This window comes from Osmerus eperlanus, chromosome 2 (genome assembly GCF_963692335.1).
Source record: "Osmerus eperlanus chromosome 2, fOsmEpe2.1, whole genome shotgun sequence".
NCBI lineage: Eukaryota > Metazoa > Chordata > Actinopteri > Osmeriformes > Osmeridae > Osmerus > Osmerus eperlanus.
Genome location: NC_085019.1, coordinates 24,093,146 through 24,116,426, shown reverse-complemented (window position 1 = coordinate 24,116,426; position 23,281 = coordinate 24,093,146). Strand labels below are relative to the sequence as shown.

Below are 23,281 nucleotides of genomic sequence, written 5' to 3'. Positions count from 1 at the left end.
TACTAAAATTGGAACGATACAGAGAAGATTAGCATTGGCCCCTGGCGCAGAGCAAAGAAGGATGACGCGTAAATTCTTGAACCTGAATGGAAAAAATCATGAATCGAAAAGATCATGAATCGAAAAAATCATGAAATCGAAAAGATCATGAATCGAAAAGATCATGAATCAAAAAAAATCACGAATCGAAAAAATCGTGAATCGATTTTGAATCGAATCGCGAGGTACCAAAAGATTCCCACCCCTAGTGACAAGTAAATGATAATGCAGTAGACAAGGTACGCTGTTTCACTGCCACATTGAATTGCCATTTGACAAATGCATTCCCATTTAAATTGCGGATTGCATTGCCACTTTGCACATTGAATCGGCACTTGAAAAAAGCATTTCCATTTGAACAAAGACTCAAAAAAAGCTTGCCAATATGAAATGCAATGTAATAAGCGTTTGTTCAAAATGGTATTCAAAATAATACAAACTGCATTTTGACACGTTGAATTGCCATTTGAATTGCCGTTTTTGATCATATTTTGAGGTCCTAGAGAGGCACAGGGGCCTAAAATGAGGAACGCTAATTTAATGTTTCATTTGTTACATTTAGTCACATGGTCAGCCTCGTCCAATCCCTCGTCTACTGCAAATGCCACCAATGGGCATGCCAGCTTGTTTCATTTGTGTTTCCAATCACAGACCGCCGTTAGGAATATTGATTTTATAGCTTGCAGCCATTGTTGTAGTTGGAGACAGCGATCAACTTTTACTTACAATCGTAAGTGATTTTGTCTATAAATTGTCCTTGTCAATAAGATTCTGTACTTGTATTTGTCAGACATAACAACGATTTAGCTGTAGTGTTAATTTGGGCTCGTCACGATTCGTTGTTTAGCGAGTTTAACACCGTGTCTGTGAAGACTTCAGCACGTGTAGCTGTCACAATGATAGCATATGCTGTTCGCCTTAGTCTCTTAAAAATTATTTACTTGACAATGGTAATGGTATTCGTATGCTAGATGTCTAAATAAAAAATGAGGTAGCACAAATACTATACCCTGACTCGGGAGTCGAACTCATGATCTTGTGATTTCAATGGGCATTGGATGATGGTCCAGCATTAGCTGATAGAGACAGTGTGTAAAGTGGCTAACTAGTGTGAAGTGCATCAATGTCCATTCAGAAGCCTGATGGCTCTGAATACACAATTATGTTCATGTTTTCCTAGTGTGTAACCATACTTTTGCATACTTATCCATAATGTGTAGATGGAAAGCAACCCCAAATTTGTGAAGACCCTGAAGGGGGGTCTGGTGCTCAGGGCCACACCTGCGGCCCTGGGTGCCCCCAAACCCCCGCCAGGGCCAAAGCGGCACAGGAGGTGGAGGCTGAGGCACGGGCCCACGTCGTCTCCCAGGGCGGTGACCCCAGTACGGACCTGCTGGTGCTGAGCCAGCACCGGCTCCAGTTTGGGAAGTACTGGGGTCAGACGTTCAAGTGGCTACTGGAGAACAACGTGGGCTACACCCTCCCGCTCGTATACTCCCATCAGAAGGAGCGGGAGAGGAGCAGCTCACAGTCGGCGCTCATGGCCAACAAGGACGCCCTCACTCGCTACGCACACGCCTTTCCTGAGTTTTTGGAGGCACTCAGGTTTGTGGAAGGAGTACAGTATGTTATGGAACTGCATGAGACCAGACAATGGACATGTTAGAACCCAATGCTGTGTAAACCCTTACATGTGAATTTCATGAAATGAAATGCCATCCGCAACACAAACCTTGTCTTCCACAGGTTCGACCAGGCGTGTGACGTAGCGTGAGTCCGGGCCTCCCAGCCCGGACATGAGGGCCTCCCAGCCCGGACATGAGGGCGAGGCCCTTGTTGGCTTCGGCGAACACAAGGGTGAGCGGCTCCAGGATCTGAATGACGCCAAGGACAAGGAGAGAGTCGGGTAAGGCTATTCACACCACACCAACATACTTTGACTATTTTAAGAAGAAAGTGACATGTCTGTGATTATATAAATATTATATATGACATTATATAAACAGTTATTTACGCCATCAAACGTTTCAGTTTCGTCAAGTGGCTGAGGAGAAAGACACCGCAGCCGGGGAGTCAGATGGATGCTGCCCTAAAGTACATCCGCATGAGAGACCACAAGGTGGCGGCGGCAGCAGGAGTGGGGGGCCCTACATCCACCCATGCGGCCTCCACTCCAGTGCCCATCCTGCCGCCCCCCTCCCGTCCGGCCAGCCAGGCTCAAAAGGGGTATGATGTCTCACAAGTCGTGTGACCAACTGGGGATTACTTGAACATATGCCTCCATTTATTATAGTAGCAGAGTTAACAGTGTCTGATCTCTTCCCTTTTGTGTCATTTATAGGCGTCTTGGTGAGGTGGTCTCTCAGTGCTTAGGGCAGCAGAGACCCCTGACTCCCCAGGCGCTGCAGGCAAAGGTGATGAAGGTCATCAAGCCGTCCCTAAAGCCTGCAGCACCAGGTGAGCGCTAACGATTTTTTATGTCATTTTTTTCCAATGATTGAGGAAAGTTGGTTTCCTGACATTGTGTCCGTCTCACTCTCTCCCTCTTCCTGTGTCTTGCAGCGGTGTCTATTCCTCAGCGGCCAGCTCAGGACAGTTTCACAGACGCTGAGCTGGCCGGAGTACTTGACGAATATGAGAACTGTAAGTTAAAGACTTTATTGAATGTAGTATTTGTAGTAGTGAAAGTATTTGTGGTATTCTTTTTGATATATAACGGTCTGACATGTTTTTCTCCTCCCTTTAACACATCAAAAAAAGGATGGGTAAGGTTGGTGAGAGAAATTTAAATATCACTCCACTGTTTCGTAGCAGTGTCTTGTAGCGGTCCTCTGCTCACGCCGTCTGTCCGTGCTTCATCATTGTAGTGACTTGCCCTTTCATCAATCACCTTTTCACATTTTACACTACCTTTTTCATTGGGCTTGTTGTCCAGATAATTACTCCTTGGCTGCAGAAGGGTGCATGTTCTATGTCAATAATTGCTGAGGCCTGCTTCCTTCTAACATTTTTACTTTACTCACAAAGCAATGCAGTGCAAATTAACATCTCATAATATTTCTATTGGTGTTTTGGTGAGGCTTTTATAGCTTTTCTAACTTCTCTATTTTTATTTATTTATTCTAAAGCCTTGAGCATACAGGTCCAAGTGCCTCAGCCTTCTGCATCTGTGAGGGCGCCCCCAGCCCCAACGAGGGAGGCCCCTCTCCCTCCTGTGAGGGAGGCCCCTCTCCCTCCTGTGAGGGCGCCCCCAGCCCCAACGAGGGAGGCCCCTCTCCCTCCTGTGAGGGAGGCCCCTCTCCCTCCTGTGAGGGAGGCCCCTCTCCCTCCTGTGAGGGCGCCCCCAGCCCCAACGAGGGAGGAGGAGGAGGGGCAGCTGCAGCAGCTACCCCTGCTGCAAGCCCTCCTGCCCGCAGGGCCCCCTGATGACAGTGCTGAGGTAAATGATTGGCTATGTTTTATATGAGCTGATTAACTATATAATTCTGTTATCAATTAATATGAAAACGTGTGTGCTCTCTCTTTGTTGTTCTTACACAGTTGTGTCCCCCTGGCTGGCGTGGCACGCTCAGCACTGCACAGCAACAGTGGATCGGCCGGGTGCTCTTCGTCTGGAAAAACAACCGAGCGGAGGTTCGTCCAGATCTCCAGCTCTGGTACGAGCCTCCGCAGCCCCGGCCGATCTACAACCAGCCACCCGCATCGCCAGACGCCTTCTTCGCTTGTCGGCTGTTCCTCTGGATGCCCGTTCGCTTATGGGCATTCAAGCTGACATGCCCCCAGCCTGCCTGCAATGGCAAAATGCACAAGGCTGGGGTGTACACCAAGACCATCCGGAAGGTCTTAGACATCGATGCCTGGTATCTCATGGCCACTGAGTACCTGGCATGCTCTCGGTGTACGAAGAAGGTTGTGGCATGGTCACAGGGCATCGTGAGGCAGCTGGATGCAGCCCACCGCTGCTTGTTTCCAGCTGTCCTCACCTACAAGTAAGCGGAGACCTCCAGCAACCAGTTTTTCAATACTTGATATTGTATTAGGTATTAAGCATTTCTATTGTCTCCCCCTCACTGTCCCTTTTCAGGTTGTCCTGTGACCTGCGGGTAGTTACCATGCTGAGGGAGCGCGCTTTGGGGAACAGCGCCACTCAGCTCTACACTAAGCTGTGTGAGAGCCACAGCGAAGCCTGGATGCGGCGCGCGATGCAGTACCTCGGCGAGTGCGAGCACTTCCTGGCCTTGGGCACCGGGCGGCGGCAGTTTCCACCACCACCAGCCATGCCGCCGGTGCCCTCGCCCGTCTGGCTGCTGACCGTCTACAGCATGGACGTGCTGTCGCGGCTGGACGAGGTGAAGGCCAGGGTCACCTCAGTGTTTGGGTCCATCTTGAAGATGGACTCAACCAAGAAGGTAACGTGTGTTCACTAGCTTCATCTTGCTGTAATACCCATCTGTCAGATTTTCACACGTTGTTTGCATGCATGTCACTTAATCAGTCTCTCCCCTCTCTCCTGCCCTCTCCTTGTGTCCAGGTGACCAAGAAGCTCGCTGGTACCGCTGCCAACACGGCCGCCTGGGTTACCAACGTTGGGAATGAGCACGGGCAGGTCCTCGTGAGCGTGCTCACCAGCGCTGAGAGCGTGGACCTGCTGCTCCCCATGGCGGCCGGGCTACAGGAGCGGTACCGACTCGCCGGGGTGCCTCCACCCCAGCTGATCTACGTGGACCGGGACTGTTGCTCCAGCTTCGGCGGATCCAAGACAGCTGCCTTGTTCGCCAACTGGGACCGGCTGGTGGTTCGGCTGGACATCTGGCACCTGATGCGGCGGTTCGCAGCAGGTGTCACCACTGAGAGCCACCAGCTGTACGGTCCCTTCATGAGGCAGCTGTCTTCCTGCATCTTTGAATGGGATGCAGCAGACGTCCGTCGATTGCTGGAGGGTAAGCGGTCCCAGCTGGAGGTGGAGCAGGGGATGGTCGGCCTGACCGACGGGGAGGTCTTCAGCCGGGTCTCGAAGAAGGAGATGGGCCGCCACTGCCGTCGCCGCACGCGTGGAGCGGCGGAGACGGAACTGCGGCTCATCGACCTGCTGGAGGCCTTCGGCGGTGAGAAAGGACTCGACACCCTGGGCATCCCCATCCTGGACAGCAGCCGCATCCAGGCGATCTGGCAAGAGCAGAGGCGTCACCTCCACTGCATCCAGGATCCACCCGGTGTGGATCTGTACACGGAGACCGGCAGGCTGACCAAGGGCAGCGTCAGTCTGCCGGTTTATCGCTGCGCGCGCGGTTCAACATCGCTGGAGTCGTTCCACCTCCATATAAACCGGTTCATCCCAGGTAATTGATTGACGTACACCATCTTTTTTTTCTGTGTGTATAATCGGTTTCAGATAGAAGGTGTCTCGTTCTCTGTCTGATCGCACGCCTTTTTGTCTTCCTCCTTCAGGAACATCAGCGAACGATGTACACTTTCAGGCGTTCCTGCTGGATGGACTGGTGAGGTGGAACGAGAACCGCGCCGCAGCGGCAGTGGAGGGACGGGAGCAGCCTCTGCTCTCCTACAGTGGCCACCTGCAGCACTCCCTTAACCAGCTCAGCCAACGGGTGCTTGGCGTGAGTCTGGTTAAGGATCACACCGCCCCAAGGGAGTACACAGGTGCGTAATTTGAATATACTTCTCGTCAGTGTAAACGTATCCAAGTTATCATCCAAATTCCCCCCCCCCATCCTAACCACTGCCCCTCTCTTTATTTCATTACAGGAGAACTCCTGGGGGTGGAGTACCTGTACTCCCAGACAGGCAGAGTGCTGCAGGACGCCAGCGTGGACCCTGACGTTCCGGACGAGGAAGCCGCCATCCAGGAGCTCGATGTGGAGGACGAGGGCTTTGAAGAGGCAGGCGACGATGAGGATGACCCTACCATCCATGTCGACCTGCCTCTTCCCGACGCCTCGTCCTCCAGCTCAGCGGCGGCAACTCGGTCAGGCGTTCACGCTGGTGCACCCAGGTCTGGGCCATCCGTTCCGGGCGCCCCCCCTGACAATGACAGCGAGAACCCTCCTGAGGCCCCGGAGTTAGAGGTTGACGCACCTCCGAACTCCTCTTCAGACACTGAGGTACGAGGGAGTGAATTTGTAGACTTGCGTGCGTACGTACATGCGGTTGTTTGTGTGTTGGCCTTTTTATTCACTTTTCCCTTTTTGTTGTGTCTTTCCTCTTACAGGAGACCCAAGGCCCTGATGGTCAGCCTGGATACCAACATGTCCACAGGCTGGCCACAGCCTTGGTGGAGGTGCGTCACCTTCCGGGGCTGAGTGAGAGCAGGGTAGACCGGCTGGTAGAGCTATGGCAGGCTCTACCAGAGCCAGACAAACGGCATCTGGTCTACCCTGCGCAACACCAGGAGAGGTTGGTCAGGGGGAGGTTCAAGGCAATCAAGACTCCCGGTGTTGCCGGCAGGGAGTCACTCAAGCGGTATGTTTTATTTTCATTCATTTCATAACACAGAAAAGGCATCTATGGCTCATATTAAATATAGATGGAGTTTATAACAGTTATTTTTTTGTTGTAGTTGCCTGCTCGGAACCGCCTCGGGCCCTGCAAGTTGGCCAAGCACGAGTCGACTCGTGGAGGCCATTTGCAGCCAGCTCTGCCATCTCCATCCCAGTGCCACGCAGTCCGCCGGGGTCAAAAGGACCAGGTGGTCCCTCATTATGGCGGACTACGTGGCCATTAGAGAGGCAGTGCTGGACAGCCCGAGGATGATGGCCCAGACCAACCTACAGCTGTTTCAGCTAAATCAAAGGACATTGTCCCAATGGTGAGATATCTGGAAATGTAACGGTATTAGGGAGGGCTGTCTCTATAAACATGACTGTGTGTGTAATACATGAATGACAGAATGTTGTCTGTGTGTTACAGGTACTGCATGCGTCAGAGGGAAAGGGAGAGGGCCATCCTCCTACAGGACTTGGTCCCCCCTGCTCCTGGACCAAGCCTTGCTGCCCAGCCTCTCCCTGCTGCCAGGCCCCTCCACTATCAGCAGGAGGGACACCGGCAGCCCTTTGCCTTCCTGACGCCGCAGGACCTCGCACGCCAGGCTACCCAGCAGCGACGGCCCGCCCCAGTGCCCATTCCGCCAGCCCAGCCCCCAGCCTCAACTGCTCTCTCCCAGGACAATGTCGGTGAACCCCCCCACCCTCTTCTTCCTCCTCCTCCTCCTCCTCCAGAGACAGTCTCCCGTACCACTGCCTGGAGGAAACGAAAGAGGGAGGAGGCGGCGGCGGCGGGTGGCACCGACCAGCCCCGGAAGGCCACAAGACAATTTCTGTGTAGCAAGTGTGGGCTGCCGAAGAGGAAAGACACAGGACACAGCCACTTCGGCGGCTCCTACTTTTGCTCTGTGTCCTCCGGCGGGAAGAGCGTTGAGGTGTGGCTGGCGGAACAGAGAGACGCTAGTAAGGGGGCGAAGTGATAGTGACACTGAGCCTCGTGTTGGGTAGCTTGGACGTTTCAGTTTGTAAATAGTTCAAGTTCTTGTTCTGCGTTCCTCCTCTAGAAGAACCGAGACCTTGGCGAGGTTTAGAGGCTTGTGTGTGTCCAGGACCCTCAGAGCTAAATTGCCTGTAGTCTTAGGACTACTGGCAGGGACTCCCATGGCAAGCAGGTCTGAGGTGAGACACCAGACTAACATCGGTTCAATTCACTTGATAAACCCAGGACAAGGACTGAATGAATACACTGTTCAGTGAACTGTTTGAATCACAATGTTCAGTAGAATATCTTTATTGCAGAAATGGAGAGGCACTAAATACACTGTTGAGTAAATGGTATGAATTATGTGGAATACAATACTTCTTTATTGCAGAGAAGTCATAACTATGCTGTTCAGTGACTGTGAACTGTATGAATCACAATGTACAGTAAATGATCTTTATTGCAGAATATTTTTATTGCAGAAATGGAAAAGCACTAAATACACTGTTGAGTAAATGGTATGAATTATGTGGAATACAATACTTCTTTATTGCAGAGAAGTCATAACTATGCTGTTCAGTGACTGTGAACTGGATGAATCACAATGTACAGTAAATGATCTTAATTGCAGAATATTTTTATTGCAGAAATGGAAAAGCACTAAATACACTGTTGAGTAAATGGTATGAATTATGTGGAATACAATACTTCTTTATTGCAGAGAAGTCATAACTATGCTGTTCAGTGACTGTGAACTGGATGAATCACAATGTGCAGTAGAAATGGTATGAATTATGATGTGGAATACAATATATCTTTATTACAGAAAAGGAGAAGGAATAACTATGCTGTTCAGTGACTGTGAACTGTATGAATCACAATGTGCAGTAAATGATCTTTATTGCAGAATATTTTTATTGCAGAAATGGAAAAGCACTAAATACACTGTTGAGTAAATGGTATGAATTATGTGGAATACAATACTTCTTTATTGCAGAGAAATCATAACTATGCTGTTCAGTGACTGTGAATTGGATGAGTCACAATGTGCAGTAGAAATGGTATGAATTATGATGTGGAATACAATATATCTTTATTACAGAAAAGGAGAAGGAATAACTATGCTGTTCAGTGACTGTGAACTGTATGAATCACAATGTGCAGTAAATGATCTTTATTGCAGAATATTTTTATTGCAGAAATGGAAAAGCACTAAATACACTGTTGAGTAAATGGTATGAATTATGTGGAATACAATACTTCTTTATTGCAGAGAAGTCATAACTATGCTGTTCAGTGACTGTGAATTGGATGAGTCACAATGTGCAGTAGAAATGGTATGAATTATGATGTGGAATACAATATATCTTTATTACAGAAAAGGAGAAGGAATAACTATGCTGTTCAGTGACTGTGAACTGTATGAATCACAATGTGCAGTAAATGATCTTTATTGCAGAATATTTTTATTGCAGAAATGGAAAAGCACTAAATACACTGTTGAGTAAATGGTATGAATTATGTGGAATACAATACTTCTTTATTGCAGAGAAGTCATAACTATGCTGTTCAGTGACTGTGAATTGGATGAGTCACAATGTGCAGTAGAAATGGTATGAATTATGATGTGGAATACAATATATCTTTATTACAGAAAAGGAGAAGGAATAACTATGCTGTTCAGTGACTGTGAACTGGATGAATCACAATGTACAGTAAATGATCTTTATTGCAGAATATTTTTATTGCAGAAATGGAAAAGCACTAAATACACTGTTGAGTAAATGGTATGAATTATGTGGAATACAATACTTCTTTATTGCAGAGAAGGAGAAGGCATAAATATGAAATGAATCACAATGTACAGTACTAACTGCTTTATGGATGTTTTTACTTTTAGATACATACTCATTGTGATGTTTTCACCAGAATAAAAAGTAGTTAGTAACAACAATCTTTGTCATACACTATATTTAATCTTTATTATATGCATGTTGTCTCAAAGTGTGCCAGACTGTACTTCCTCCATGCAGTACCAATGTCTGCCAGGAGGAGGTACCAAAACCCCCTTTCTGTCTGTGAGCACATGGCTACTTGTTTACATTCTTTTCCTTTTTCAGCCCCCATTCCCTCCCACCTTCAAGGAGAACAATGAGCAGGATTTTTTGCGCAGGGGCCATGCTAATCTTCTCTGTATCGTTCCAATTTTAGTATATGTGCTACCGAAGTAAGCACAGACTATCACCCTGGGGAAGCCCTATCTGTAGACCAAAACCTGGTCAAAACATCACAGGGGAGTCTCAGCAACTACACTCCCAAATTAGCCTTTCAACAGACACCAGATAACTATCTGAAACTAAGAAATGACTTGGCACAGAACGACGACAATCTTGAACTGTTTCTTTTATTGACTGCAGTTGAAGACTGTCAAATATTATGAGTTCACTACCGTCAACATAGACCAGTTGGCCAAGGGGACAAGTATGGCGCTGGTTTAGTCTTCTCTTAGAACAGGATTGGTTGTCCTGGGTCTCAACAGCGTTCTCTAACCACGATTGGTGCTCCGGAACAAAAGGATTGAGTATGTGTATTCTTACGTAACAGTTCTCCTCCCCCAGCTCCACAACATAGAGAGAACAGGCTGGCCTTTGTTCCTCCCCCCTTCCTCCACTCCCCCGCTGAAAGCTGAGCTTGTTCTTCAGCATTCTAGTCACTTCCCCTCCCCCAGCTCCTCCACTCCACAGCGTAAAGAGGGAGCTACCTACATGAGAACACCACTAGGCCATGCTAATCTTCTCTGTATGTTTTAGTATATGTGCCGCTGAAGCACATACGGTTCAATGTCATCCAAGTCACTGAACGAGGAAGTGACGTCCTAACTGAAGACCCGCCTGACGAGTCACTGACAGAGTGCATTTCCATTTTAATTTTGATGCAAAAAGAACGTGGTGACAAGTAAATGATGCTGCATTAGACTGGGTACGCTGTTTCGCTGCCACACTGAATTGCCATTTGACAAATGGCTTGATATTTAAATTGCAGGGGGATGTATGGCCCCATGAACAGATATCCCACTGAGTAAGACCACCCACCCCCCAGACCACTGGGTCCCACCCACCCCCCAGACCACTGGGTCCCACCCACCCCCCAGACCACCCACCCCCCAGACCACTGGGTCCCACCCCCCCAGACCACCCACCCCCCAGACCACTGGGTCCCACCCCCCCAGACCACTGGGTCCCACCCCCCCAGACCACTGGGTCCCACCCCCCCAGGCCACTGGGTCCCACCCCCCCAGACCACTGGGTCCCACCCCCCCAGACCACTGGGTCCCACCCCCCCAGACCACTGGGTCCCACCCCCCCAGACCACTGGGTCCCACCCCCCCAGGCCACTGGGTCCCACCCCCCCAGACCACTGGGTCCCACCCACCCCCCAGGCCACTGGGTCCCACCCCCCCAGACCACCCACCCCCCAGACCACTGGGTCCCACCCCCCCAGACCACTGGGTCCCACCCCCCCAGACCACTGGGTCCCACCCCCCCAGGCCACTGGGTCCCACCCCCCCAGACCACTGGGTCCCACCCCCCCAGGCCACTGGGTCCCACCCCCCCAGACCACTGGGTCCCACCCACCCCCCAGGCCACTGGGTCCCACCCCCCCAGACCACTGGGTCCCACCCACCCCCCAGACCACTGGGTCCCACCCCCCCAGGCCACCCCCCCAGGCCACACCAACACTGTGCTGTAACCACACACTCAGAACACAATAGACCTATTCAAAGCTTTACTAAACAGCTCTACCTTTACAGGCTTGCAACTCGATTGTTGTCCAATACTATACTGTACAATATTTGCTGACAGTGAGCTGTGAAAATATAGCACTGTGCACACATGCAATTCACAATTTGATGTAAGACTAATACCCTCATCAGAATTGTGCTTGTGATTGGCTAATGAATAAAGAAATTATTATATGGCAAGTCACGTCACGCAACTTGTGTCACAAGGTCAACGTAACTTATTCTACCAATCGGCCTAGTAGTTAGTCAAGCAGACATGCAGAAGTATTTGAAAAGTGTTGTTTGTCTGGCAGAGCTATGTGACACAAGAAGAAAAGATGCATACCTTGTGGCTGTTTGAATAGTGATTTCAGCGTGCAGAGGTGGCACCACAGGTCCAAAAGTGGTGGGGAAAAATCTGGGACATATCGGGGGCCTTTCTTCGGGACCAGTCTATATTTAAATTAAGTGAATTAAAGTCAACTTTTGTGTCATATTTGTATTCTTTGTTAATTGACAATGGATAATTGTAAACATTCACATACATTTGAGTAACTACACACAAGGCATGTCAAAATTATACAGTACATGATTGTACAGTACATGCCAAATTTATGATTGGATTTTTTTCTCTTTGGGTCATGTGTCATCGTTTGGGTCATCGTTTCATCTATTTTCTGTGGCAAACAAATGTAATCAGTGAGCTTAAAATAATACCACCTACCTAGCTAGCTCGCTAGCTAATAATGTCATGCAAGCTAGCTTTCTAGTTAACATGTAGTAGCTAAAAATGCATACTACTGGAAGTCGCTTTGGATAAAAGCATCTACTTTTATTCAAAGATGTTGAGAGGGGTGGTGATGCTCTGACCCTGGGCCCGGGTTGGCTGTAGCTAGGAGATCACTGTGGCTGACAGGTGCATTCACTTGTTGCAGTCAGCGTTTGAAGTAGTGCGTTATAGTCAACAGAGTAAACGGGCTTGAATGGTAACTCAGTAAGTTATTAATTACGGAGATATTAGCCCATTGTCTGTTGTTGGTTTACATCACGGGCAATGTCAGATAACTAGCTATTTAACCCTTGTGTTATCTTCGGGTCATTCTGACCCATCAGTCATTGTGACCCACCGTCGTATTGCGACAGATTTACCGCATACAAAGACAAAGTGAAGCATTTTCTTTTAACCGTTGGGCTGTCTTAGACCCCCCACATTGCAAAGGTTAAAATAAAATTATTTTAATTTGTTTTTGTATTGGGTAAAATTGGGTAAACACAACGATGGTTCGTTATGAACCTTTGGGTCATGTGACCCGAAGGCAGCACGAGGGTTAAGGAAGCGTGAGAAGTGCTAGCTCACGTGCGAGCCTGGCTGGCTGGTTGCCACTACATCATGATAGCTACTAGCGTACTGTTGGCTCACCTCTCAAATATTTTGCTGTTGTGGTGAAAAAAGCATTGACTCTCTTTTCTCTATGCTTTCTTTCTTTTTTGTTGAGTTTCACACTCATTGACATAGAGATGGACGACAAAACAGCTCCACAAAGTGAAGCCAAACATCTCGATCAGGGTTTCCAACTATCACCAGACAAATAAGCGACCGCAGCTTCAGAAACAAGCACACTAGGTGTGTTCGACACAGGGTTGCCAGGTCTGTGTGATGCTTAGTTAGTGCGATCGCTCATTACAGTACCTTAAAACCCTTCAAAGTCAATTGACGCTGGAGAAAGACAAAGCGTTATATCTCCCGAACCGTACATGCAAGAAACTAATGGCGACGTTTGGTTTGAGAGCGTTTTGTCTGAGAATGATGTTGTTTAGTTTGAGGGTGTTTTGTCTGAGAATGACAGCGTTTGGTTTGAGAGCTAGCGTTTTGTCTGAGAATGACAGGTTTTTCTGAGACTGAAGCCGTTTCGCTTGAGTCTGACGACTTTTGGTCTGAGACTTGACGCCTTTTCGTTTGAGTCTGACACATGAGTCTGAGATCTGAGGATGTCCTAAAATGAACACCGTACCCCACTTCCACGTACGACTTTGAATGTATGCACCATAGTATTCACTCGGCAGTAGGGATGGGCGATACCAATCATTTTCTTTTCGATCCGATACCAAGTACTTTCAAGACCAGAATCGTCGATATCAATACCGATACTTCTATGAAATGTTTATTTTAGTAATTTTATAATGCATTCTGAAAGCCATCGTTATTAATATTAAATCAACCGCATAGCATTACTTGTCTGTGTTGCCTCCTCTGCTCGCGTCAGCTGTAACTACTTCTTTGTGCTCTTTAGGGTGTTTAACTTTTAGATGCTTGTCATGTTTGTGGTATTGCCACAATGGCGTATTGTTGTTTGACAAATGTCACATAAAGCTTCATCGTTGTTAACAGGAGTGAAATAACTCCAGATTGTGGTTCTTTTTCTTTCAGTCATGACCGCAGCAATGCACTCGAATCTGCACTGAGTGTGCTTATCATGAGTTCATCAGCGGCATCATGAGCGGCAGACACAGCGGAAGAAAAAATAGTTCCCATTGACTTTCTTATTTAACCCTCGTGCTGCCTTCGGGTCACATGACCCAAAGGTTCATAACGAACCATTGTTGTTTTTACCCAATTTTACCCAATACAAAAACAAATAAAAATAATTTTCTTTTAACCATTCCAATGTGGGGGGTCTGAGACAGCCCGACAGTTAAAAGAAAATGCTTCACTTTGTTTTTGTATGAGGTAAATTTGTCGCAATACGACGGTGGGTCACAATGACTGATGGGTCAGAATGACCCGAAGATAACACAAGGGTTAAGTAAATTTCTATACGGCCTACAACTATTATAAAAATATTATAAAATCACTTGTTTAATCCCAGGTAGGATCGATATTTCAAATTGAGAATCGATCCTTTTGATACAATGCCAGTATCGAAAATATCGATACTTTAGGATCGATCCGCCCATCCCTACTCGGCAGCCAGCATGGCGTCAGCTCCACCAAGGCAACACGCTGGCGCCAGCGCACCATTTCCTGAAGTCAACAAGACTGAGGAGTCTTCTGCCTTCTTTTCCAAAAAAAACGTCAATACGTAAATTCATGCTGGTTTACATTGGCTGAAAAAAGGCTGCACTCATGTTTCCGAACATGCCAGCGCCAAAAGACACTTAACGGAACTTACTTTTGGGGTTGTGTTTCCGCCAGTTAAAAGTTATTTGTAACACAGCTAAATACAGCTCGACAATTAGTTTGCCACAGAGCAAACTAGGCGATACAAGTTACTCGTCACTGCGCTGGGAAAACAAAACACGGCAATGGAACGGATCCCTCATTGAAATTAGCTAGATTTATCGAAATAAACCTGGATTTTCCTTCATTTACGTTGATGGAATACCACCTGGCTAAACATTCCAGATGCGGTGACCAAATTCTCAATCCATCATCGGGCTCTGATGTATTTTAAATTCAAAGTTGCAAATCTGACAGCTACCAAGGTTAGCATTTTACGCTGTTGTGTCCAGAATTTGTGACTTTTCGCTTAGTTTTGATATCACCATGTCATTGTATTCTACAGTAGGGAGGATAATGTGACATGTTTTGATAGTTATTCCAGAGGAAGTTGTTGAATTTCATAACAGTTTATCTTTAATAAAACGTGTGTGTGTCATCTACGTGTCGTTTTATTGTATTATTTTGTACTATTATCATTATTGGATCTGAAACTTAGCAGTTGTAATCCAATGTCATGTTATTGTTAATTTGCACGTATTGCTTATAGTGTAATCACATTGTATGGCGTGTTTCTCCAGAAATAATAAACCTAAGTAACACTTCTCACCAAATGATCAACATTACATATGCAGAGTAGACATTATGACAGACAAAATATTTCCTTTTTATGTGAAAGCTTGAGTTTGTATTAACTTGGAACTGTTTCTTTCAGATCTCCTATTGGCCAATCCAACTTGATCATGGGCGGAGAGGACATCTTAAAGATCCTGTAAAGTGGACCTGGAAACGAGTTTTAAGTCCGCCACACCACAGAATAATGTGTTATAAGTATGTTAAATTAGGCTTTGAAATTGTTAAAAAATCAGCAGTCTTCTCTGCTTGAGACTGGGGGGGCGTGTCGCCTGAAGGAGCTGAAGCTCCGCCCCTCGCTGCCTCGTGCCTACCTCCGACCCAGATAATGGACGCTATGTCAAGCCAAACAAAACCGTATAGAATTAGAATTTATTTGTTCAATGAGTGAAACATACAGATGCATATAAATGAAATATTCCCCTGAGCTGTAACAGTAAAAATGGACACCAGAGACAGCAGTTAGTGAGCTCTCCAACTAGGCTACTTCTAACACATTAGCTACCATTTCACCAAAATACCATCATTCTACACAGAGTAGCCTAATATCAATTTAGTGGTTTGCACTAACTCATAGCAGAGATACCTCTGGAAAAGTTATCTAGTATAATTATAACAAGCACACAGAACTGAGTGATGAACTGCTGGCGGCGGTGGATGGTCCAGGTGCGACCGGAGGAGGATGAACGGCCGGAGGGGCGATGCTCGGTACGGCTCCGCGCTGCAAGAGAAGCCGTGTGTTGGTGAACCCCGTCTGTCTCTGGTCCATGTTAAAACTGTCCGCCGTGAAATGGTCAGTGCAGAGGCGGCTGTTGGAGTTTATCCAAAGCTTTCCATGAGCGTAGCTATTCACAAAATCTATCCACCTATTTTTCCTTTCATTATCAATAGGGAACTTAAATGGCGCTGCAGCGCAGCTGGAGTTCTTGCATCCAGAGAAGATGCAGTTGCGGGTGGTGGGAGACATCCTGAAGCTAGCTAGCTAGCTGATGTAGGCTGCAATAACAGTACAGCAGGAGGAGCCATTCAGTGATCTGACATAGATAGGGCGAAATGACGTAGATAGGGCATTTTTTGGCTCCGCCCATTAAAACCTGATCTGAAAACGGAAGAGAAACTGTTCTTCGGTTTAACTCCACATTTCAGTGTGACAAAGTTTTAGCGCTTTGCACATGCTTTCAGGAACTCATTTCACACGTATATAATGTACTTAAAAGCAAAACATGGAATTTACTTTACAGGATCTTTAAGGCTCCAGAGAGACTCAACCAGAGATGGGCTCAACCAGAGAGTGGACCAACCAGAGAGAAACAAGCTTCCAGAGACTAGAAACCAGACAGGACCCAGAGAGACCTGACAGAGAACAAAGAGAGGTCTGAGTTATGGAGACACATCAGTGTGACACCTGTGGGAAGAGCCTTTCCTCATCCAGTAGCCTCAAGCAGCACATGATGATCCACACAGGAGAGAAGCCCTACAGCTGTGACCACTGTAGCTATAGTTGTACAACAAAATGCCACCTGACAAGCCACCTGCGTATTCACACAGGAGAGAAGCCCTACAGCTGTGACCTCTGTGGTCAATCCTTTAGCCGTGCTTCCAGTTTCAGAGATCACAGCAGGATCCACACTGGAGAGAAGCCCTACAGCTGTGACCTCTGTGGTCAATCCTTTAACCGTGCTTCCAGTTTCAGAGTTCACAGCAGGATCCACACTGGAGAGAAGCCCTACAGCTGTGACCTCTGTGGTAAAACCTTTAGCCAGGCTGGTAATCTCAGCCTTCACCACAAGATCCACACCGGAGAGAAGCCCTACAGCTGTGAGTGCTGTGGTAAAACCTTCAGCCGAGCTTGCACTTTCAGAGTTCACCTCACAAGGAAACACACTGGGGAGAAGCCTTACTTCTGTGACTGCTGCAATAAATTCTTCTCTACTTCTAGTGAATTGAAGAAGCACAGCAGAATCCACACAGTAGAGAAGCCCTACAGCTGCCCACACTGTGACTATTCAAGTAAAACAAATGACCATCTAAAGAGGCACCTGCGTATCCACAATAAAAAACAAACCAAAGCAGTGATGTCTGGGGCCAAGCTGTCCCAGCAGTCACCACCTGAGAGAAGGTCTGTATGACCCACAGCTGGAAGAGCTATATGACTGATATGCAGAATTTCTGTGAGAGGCTTCTCTCCTTTTCAGGTCAAGAGGTCATGTTGTGGATCTCCCAGGGTCTAGCTTGTTCAGACTGACGAGTCAGTGAGGAGAAACTATGCTGGAAAAGGCTTCAATGAGTTACGATGCTGTCAGGTATAACCTTTCAAGAATACAAACATGCAGACCGCATGCTGTGCCATGTGAGGAAATATAGTAAGGAAATTATATTTGAACTTGTCTACTTCATTGTATAAAGGCTGTTTGTAATCCATGGCCTCACTCATCTGACCACTCTGCCTTGGACTGGTTAAATTATTCCAGCTCGTTCTAATAAACCAAGTCAACTCTTTTTAATTGTCGTTCATCTTTCCGGCCACCGATTGACATCATCCTAATAATTAGCTAACCAGCGAACATGTTATTGCTCACTAACAAAGCTAGGTAACATCTACGTAGCTGACACGAGACTCATGTTGGCTGTGAGCGACTGTTTATTGTTTCGAGCTCTGCAGTTCATTAACCTTCACATTAGCCTATTTGTCCTTTCTGTTCATCTACCTGACTGATGTAGTACACTTGTGTCATTAATGTTTGTGTTTGATAGCATAATAACCATTTGGAAAAACACAGACAGCAGTCATTTAGTCCCTGTGCCAAAAGGGACATTTATTTAATTGCCCATTCTGCCAGGCATCTATTTTCAAGCCACACGACTATGCCAGCATGTGTACACACATTAAGACTCACAAATTAAATGCTGTGCATCAACAGGAAAAGATTCAACATAACATTATAACAATTCCTTATTTGATTCAGCTCTCTTTAATCATAGGCTTGTTTAATGGTAGTATTCATGTTGTGTATTCAGTCACACTATATAGGCTACAGCATATTGGACTAAAGCCATTCAGCACATGTAGCCCTTAAATAATGATGTTACTGAATCACCTACACCAAGTTCAGATGTGCAGGCTGTACGATTCTGCTCATGAGTGACGCTTTAACTAGACCTGTTTACCCTAACACATCTGTTTCTCACTCCACTACAAGCCCAACCTCTCCATGTCAGTCGGGGACTGAGCTGAAAGTAGAAATACAGACTGGTTCTTTACTCTAACCACCAAAATACTGTTAGAACTCTGCACTTCAGGTTCTTTTTTTTCTACTGTACTTTCTCTTCCCTTCTTGTCAGAACCTCAGTCTGAGATTAGCCTTTGACCACATCCCTCAGTTCAATGGTAGCATCACAAGCTTCACCTGTGTTCTGTCTAAATTGACTCTGTATATACTTACTATTAATGGCAGTGCTGTGGAGTCTGTGAAAAGCACCAAGTTCCTGGGGGTGCATATCACAGATGACCTGACATGGTCCACCAACACCACCTCTCTGGTCAAGAGGCCACAGCAACGCCTCCACTTCCTTCGCCGGATAAGGAGAGCTGACCTCCCACCCTCTGTCCTCCCCACCTTTTACAGAGGTGCCATTGAGAGCATCCTAACCAGCAGCCTCTCAGTCTGGTACGGCAGTTGCTCTGCTGCTGACCAGAAGGCCCTGCAGAGAGTGGTGAGGACAGCAGCGAAGATCACCAGATCAGCCCAACCATCCATTCAGGACATGTACCTGTCCCGCTGCCTCAAGAGAGCCATCACCATAGACCCCACCCACCCAGCACACTAACTGTTCACCCTCCTACCATCTGGCAAGCACTACCGCAGCATGCTGTGCAAGATTACCAGACTCAGGAACAGCTTCTTCCCACAGGCCATCAGACTACTTAACACACTACAAAGAAATCGCATGATCAGGTGCTCCTGCGCCATATACACCCACTAAGGACCAATCACATGATCAGGTGCTCCTGCGCCACATACACCCGCTAAGGACCAATCACATGATCAGGTGCTCCTGCGCCACATACACCCGCTAAGGACCAATCACATTATCAGGTGCTCCTGTCCTGTGCCACATATACCCACTAAGGACCAACTGACTGCTTGTTCAATGTTTGCACTATGCGCTTCATTTGCACAATAACATAATGTATTCATGCTGCTATTCAGCACTTTACTCCTATATGTTGTTTTTATCGTATATGTTGTTTTTTAACCTACTGATGTCTGTTTTGCACGAGTATGTCAAATTATAAAATGTTGTATTACTTGCACATTTGGAGTATGGGAAATGCAGAACTGGGAAGGAACTTTTACTTTGACTATACTATCGTTGTCTGTTCTTGGGACCCTGCCAGATTGTGCCAGTATTTTTCCTGTGCCTTTCCAGTGTTTGCTAGAGTTACATTCCGTACAGACACCTACAGTATCTATTTTTGACCCAGATTTTGCCTGTCATTTATGGATTCTGTGTTTGTCTGTCCCTGTAACCTGTAACATGACTACACGCACTGCTGTAGTTTAGGTCTATGTCAATTAACCAATTGCTTTTGAAAAAAGTTTAACGTGTTTATTTAAATTAATTCGTTATTTGGAGATAAAGTAAATACGTAAAGCCATGCTGCGTCACATTGTGAGAAACAAGTCTGCAGCAGCATTTATGAACACGGGCAGGACAAGAGCCCAGCGAGGGTGAGAAGACACTTGGCGGAACTGTCTTTTGGGGTTATGTTTCGCCTGTTGAAAATTATTTGTAACACAACTAAATACAGCTCAGCAGTTAGCCTACCACGAAGCAGGCTAGACTGTTCAAGTAAATTACATATTTTAAATACCACAGTAATCAAAGCGACGTTTATCGAAATACAATTTGATATACTTTAATCTACGTTCATGGAATACCCCGCTGGCCAAGAACCAACCGCGGTGAGCACGGTCTCAATCCATGATGCACCAGCCGGTGGATGTGCCCCGTACTACTGTCGCTCAGTCTACAGTTGTTTGTTTATCATGCCAGAGCAGGTACGTAAAGTTAACAGTGTTGGGCCTCAGTTTTTTTTTAACCTGATGTATTTTAAGTTCAAACTTGCAAATCTGACAGCTATCAAGGTTAGCATTGTACACGTTGCTATTGGCATCGTTGACGTTGTGTCCAGAATTTGTGACTTAAGATCACCACGTTGATGTATGCTAGCTAGCTAGCTTGCCCGCCGTAATATGGTTTAATAGTATTTGCAAGTTAACGTTTAGGGATGTTTTGTAATTGTACCACAGCGCTACTTCCTTAAATTTGAACAACTTCGACGAAGATGGGTCTGTGTACCTGGTGGGCAATGATTTTTGAAATGTGAAACACGTGTTGACAAACGCAAAATAAGGCCGTAATATATTTTCGTCATTTTAGGAAGTCAACCCCACATGTAAATATAACAGCTTGTTTTTGGTATTATTTTTTATTTATTTATAATAATTTGTCTGATTATTTCATATCCTTCTTGCTGGTACCTGCAAAAACTGAGAAATAGGGTCATAATATTGTTTTGACCTTTTGAGTTAACACTGTTACATATGCAAAATGGACATTATGACATACAAAATATTTCCATATGATTTGTAAATTTGAGTTTGTGTTGACGTGGAACTGTTTCTTTCAGATCTCGTAGACAGAGTGGACATCTTAAGGCTCCAGAGAGATTCAACCAGAGAGAGGACCAACCAGAGAGAAACAAGCTTTCAGAGACTAGACACCAGACAGGACCCAGAGAGACCAGACAGAGAACAAAGAGAGACCTGAGTTATGGAGACACATCAGTGTGACACCTGTGGGAAGAGCCTTTCCTCATCCAGCAACCTCAAGCGGCACATGGTGACTCATACTAAGGAAAAGTCCTACATCTGTGACCTCTGTGGTCAAACTTTTTGCCTTGATACCACTTTCAGAGTTCACCGCAGGAAACACACTGGAGAGAAGCCCTACAGCTGTGACCTGTGTGGCTATTGCTGTACAACACAAGGCAATCTCAAGAGCCACATGCGAACTCACACTGGAGAGAAGCCCTACAGCTGTGACCTCTGTGGTCAAACCTTTAGCTGTGCTAGCAATTTCAGAGTTCACAGCAGGGTCCACACTGGAGAGAAGCCCTACAGGTGTGACCTCTGTGGTCAAACTTTTAGTCAGGCTGGCAGTTTAAAAGCTCACAGCAGGATCCATACTGGAGAGAAGCCCTACAGCTGTGACCTCTGTGGTAAAACCTTTAGCAATGCTAGAAATGTCAAAGTTCACCGCAGGAGCCACATCGAAGAAGCCCTACAACTGTGACCTCTGTGGTAAAACCTTTTCTTCCTCTAGTGGATTGAAGCTGTACAGTACAGCTGCCCACACTGTGACTATTCAGGTAAAACAAATGACCATCTGAAGAGTCACCTGCGTATCCACATTAAAAAACAAACCAAAGGAGTGATGTCTGGTGACAAGCTGTCCCAGCAGTCACCACCTGAGAGAACTTCTATATGACCCACAGCTGGAAGAACTACTGGCCTACACCTACTGGGACAGCACATGCAGTAACACCATATCTACAGTCCAACATGACAGCACATGCAGTAACACCAGATCTACAGTCCAACATGATAGCACATGCGGTGACACCAGATCTACAGTCCAACATGACAGCACATGTTGGACTGTAATGATGGAGGGGAAGCTGTCAGACTGGGTAGAAACCTGGTAAACTCTGGCTGGGACTCCGTCCAATCAAGAACTATATTTATCCAATAATTATAACATCCAACCAATAATAAAAGAATATTCAAAACAATTCAACAAATCATCCTTACACTTAAAAAAATAGCTATATTAGCTAACTAGCCAACAATATGTCACAGCCCGTTAACGAAGCAAGCTAACATCCACGTAGCCGACATGAGACTCATGTTGTGAGCGACTGTTTATTGTTTTGAACTTAAATCAACAATAGAAAATAAAAGTACAGTTCAGTTACCTTCACGTTTCTGCGATAACTACTTTTCTGACTGGCTGATTTTTGTATTCTGTGGTTGTCCCTGTAACTCTTGCCAGGCTGTGCATTCAGAGCCTGGCTGCTGTTTTTGTACCTAGTGGTTGTGGAACTGATTAAATCCTTCCTCTTTTCACCCTGGCTTGGTCTGCAACTGAGTCTCTTCTGCTCTGCACCTGACACTTCTTCACATCCACTAGTGGTTGCTTTGGAGACAACTTTTGTTAAATTAATGAATAGTAAATTGTAAATATCAGAATGTTAGCTAGTCTTCTTGTTTTCAGATCATTCTTATTTGTCATCACAATATTTTGTATCAAACTGATATGATTCGGATAGTGTTTTGTCTAACTGAGGCTTACAAAGCAGAATTTAGAGAGAAACTTCTTACAACATACGTAGGTCAGAGAAGTAGATCTGTTTTTCATTGGGAGATATTTTTTGGAAAGAGATCAAACAGTGTGGGAATATCCAGGCTTGTGGGAGGCAGGAAGACCCTAACCTAGCTAGTTTATGTTCCTGTTGGGTACATTTTATAAAGGGCACAAAGTCGTTGGCTTCAAGGAAGGTACAATATAGTTTAACCCTTGTGTTATCTTCAGGTCATTCTGAGCCATCAGTCATTGTGACCCACCGTCGTATTGCGACAACTTTATTGCATACAAAAACAAAGTGAGGAATTTTCTTTTAACCGTCGGGCTGTCTCAGACCCCCCACATTGCGAAGGTTAAAAGAAAATGCTATTTATTTGTTTTTGTATTGGGTAAAATTGGGTAAACACAACGTTGGTTCGTTTGTGAACCTTTGGGTCATGTGACCCGAAGGCAGCACAAGGCTTAATGCTTGCCAGCAAGGAGACAAGTTTGATCGCGGTTACAAAGTTGTCTAATAGCTAGTCTCCTTGCAAAACCATTTATATTACTCAGTTTATCAATAGTCATTGGTTAACTCCTTAAAACAATACACAGAGTTGAATCAACATTATCTCCAGATGAACTGTCTCAAAGCTTCTTCTCCCAGGTGATAAACCACTCGGACGGTATACAACAAAAGATGCCACAACTGTTTGATCAGC

General features: G+C 46.1%; 2 protein-coding genes and 1 pseudogene across 2 annotated transcripts; 2 read left to right on the top strand and 1 right to left on the bottom strand.

The window, feature by feature from the left end:
- Nucleotides 1-986: 986 nt before the first annotated feature.
- On the top strand, nt 987-7,516 carry LOC134038681 (uncharacterized). The gene is made up of 14 exons (XM_062484217.1): nt 987-995; nt 1,313-1,644; nt 1,829-1,945; nt 2,071-2,265; nt 2,381-2,496; nt 2,602-2,660; nt 3,580-4,028; nt 4,124-4,448; nt 4,571-5,378; nt 5,488-5,697; nt 5,803-6,115; nt 6,803-6,862; nt 6,964-7,226; nt 7,272-7,516. The coding sequence occupies exons 1-14, from the start codon at nt 987-989 to the stop codon at nt 7,514-7,516; spliced, it is 3,501 nt and encodes a 1,166-aa protein (XP_062340201.1).
- A 2,167-nt stretch (nt 7,517-9,683) lies between these two features.
- LOC134015954 (U6 spliceosomal RNA) lies at nt 9,684-9,753 on the bottom strand (annotated as a pseudogene).
- Nucleotides 9,754-14,469: 4,716 nt separating this feature from the next.
- On the top strand, nt 14,470-17,653 carry LOC134036579 (zinc finger protein 239-like). The gene is made up of 3 exons (XM_062481581.1): nt 14,470-14,782; nt 15,232-15,347; nt 16,391-17,653. The coding sequence occupies exon 3, from the start codon at nt 16,532-16,534 to the stop codon at nt 17,276-17,278; it is 747 nt and encodes a 248-aa protein (XP_062337565.1). The 5' UTR covers nt 14,470-14,782; nt 15,232-15,347; nt 16,391-16,531; the 3' UTR covers nt 17,279-17,653.
- Nucleotides 17,654-23,281: the final 5,628 nt, after the last annotated feature.

Bases quoted from the DNA above. Each gene is read 5' to 3' on its own strand.
- LOC134038681 (XM_062484217.1), top strand. The intron at 2,497-2,601 runs GTGAGCGCTAAC...TGTGTCTTGCAG, and splicing joins CCTAAAGCCTGCAGCACCAG to CGGTGTCTATTCCTCAGCGG. The intron at 5,379-5,487 runs GTAATTGATTGA...TTCCTCCTTCAG, and splicing joins TATAAACCGGTTCATCCCAG to GAACATCAGCGAACGATGTA.
- LOC134036579 (XM_062481581.1), top strand. From the start codon at position 16,532: ATGGAGACACATCAGTGTGACACCTGTGGGAAGAGCCTTTCCTCATCC.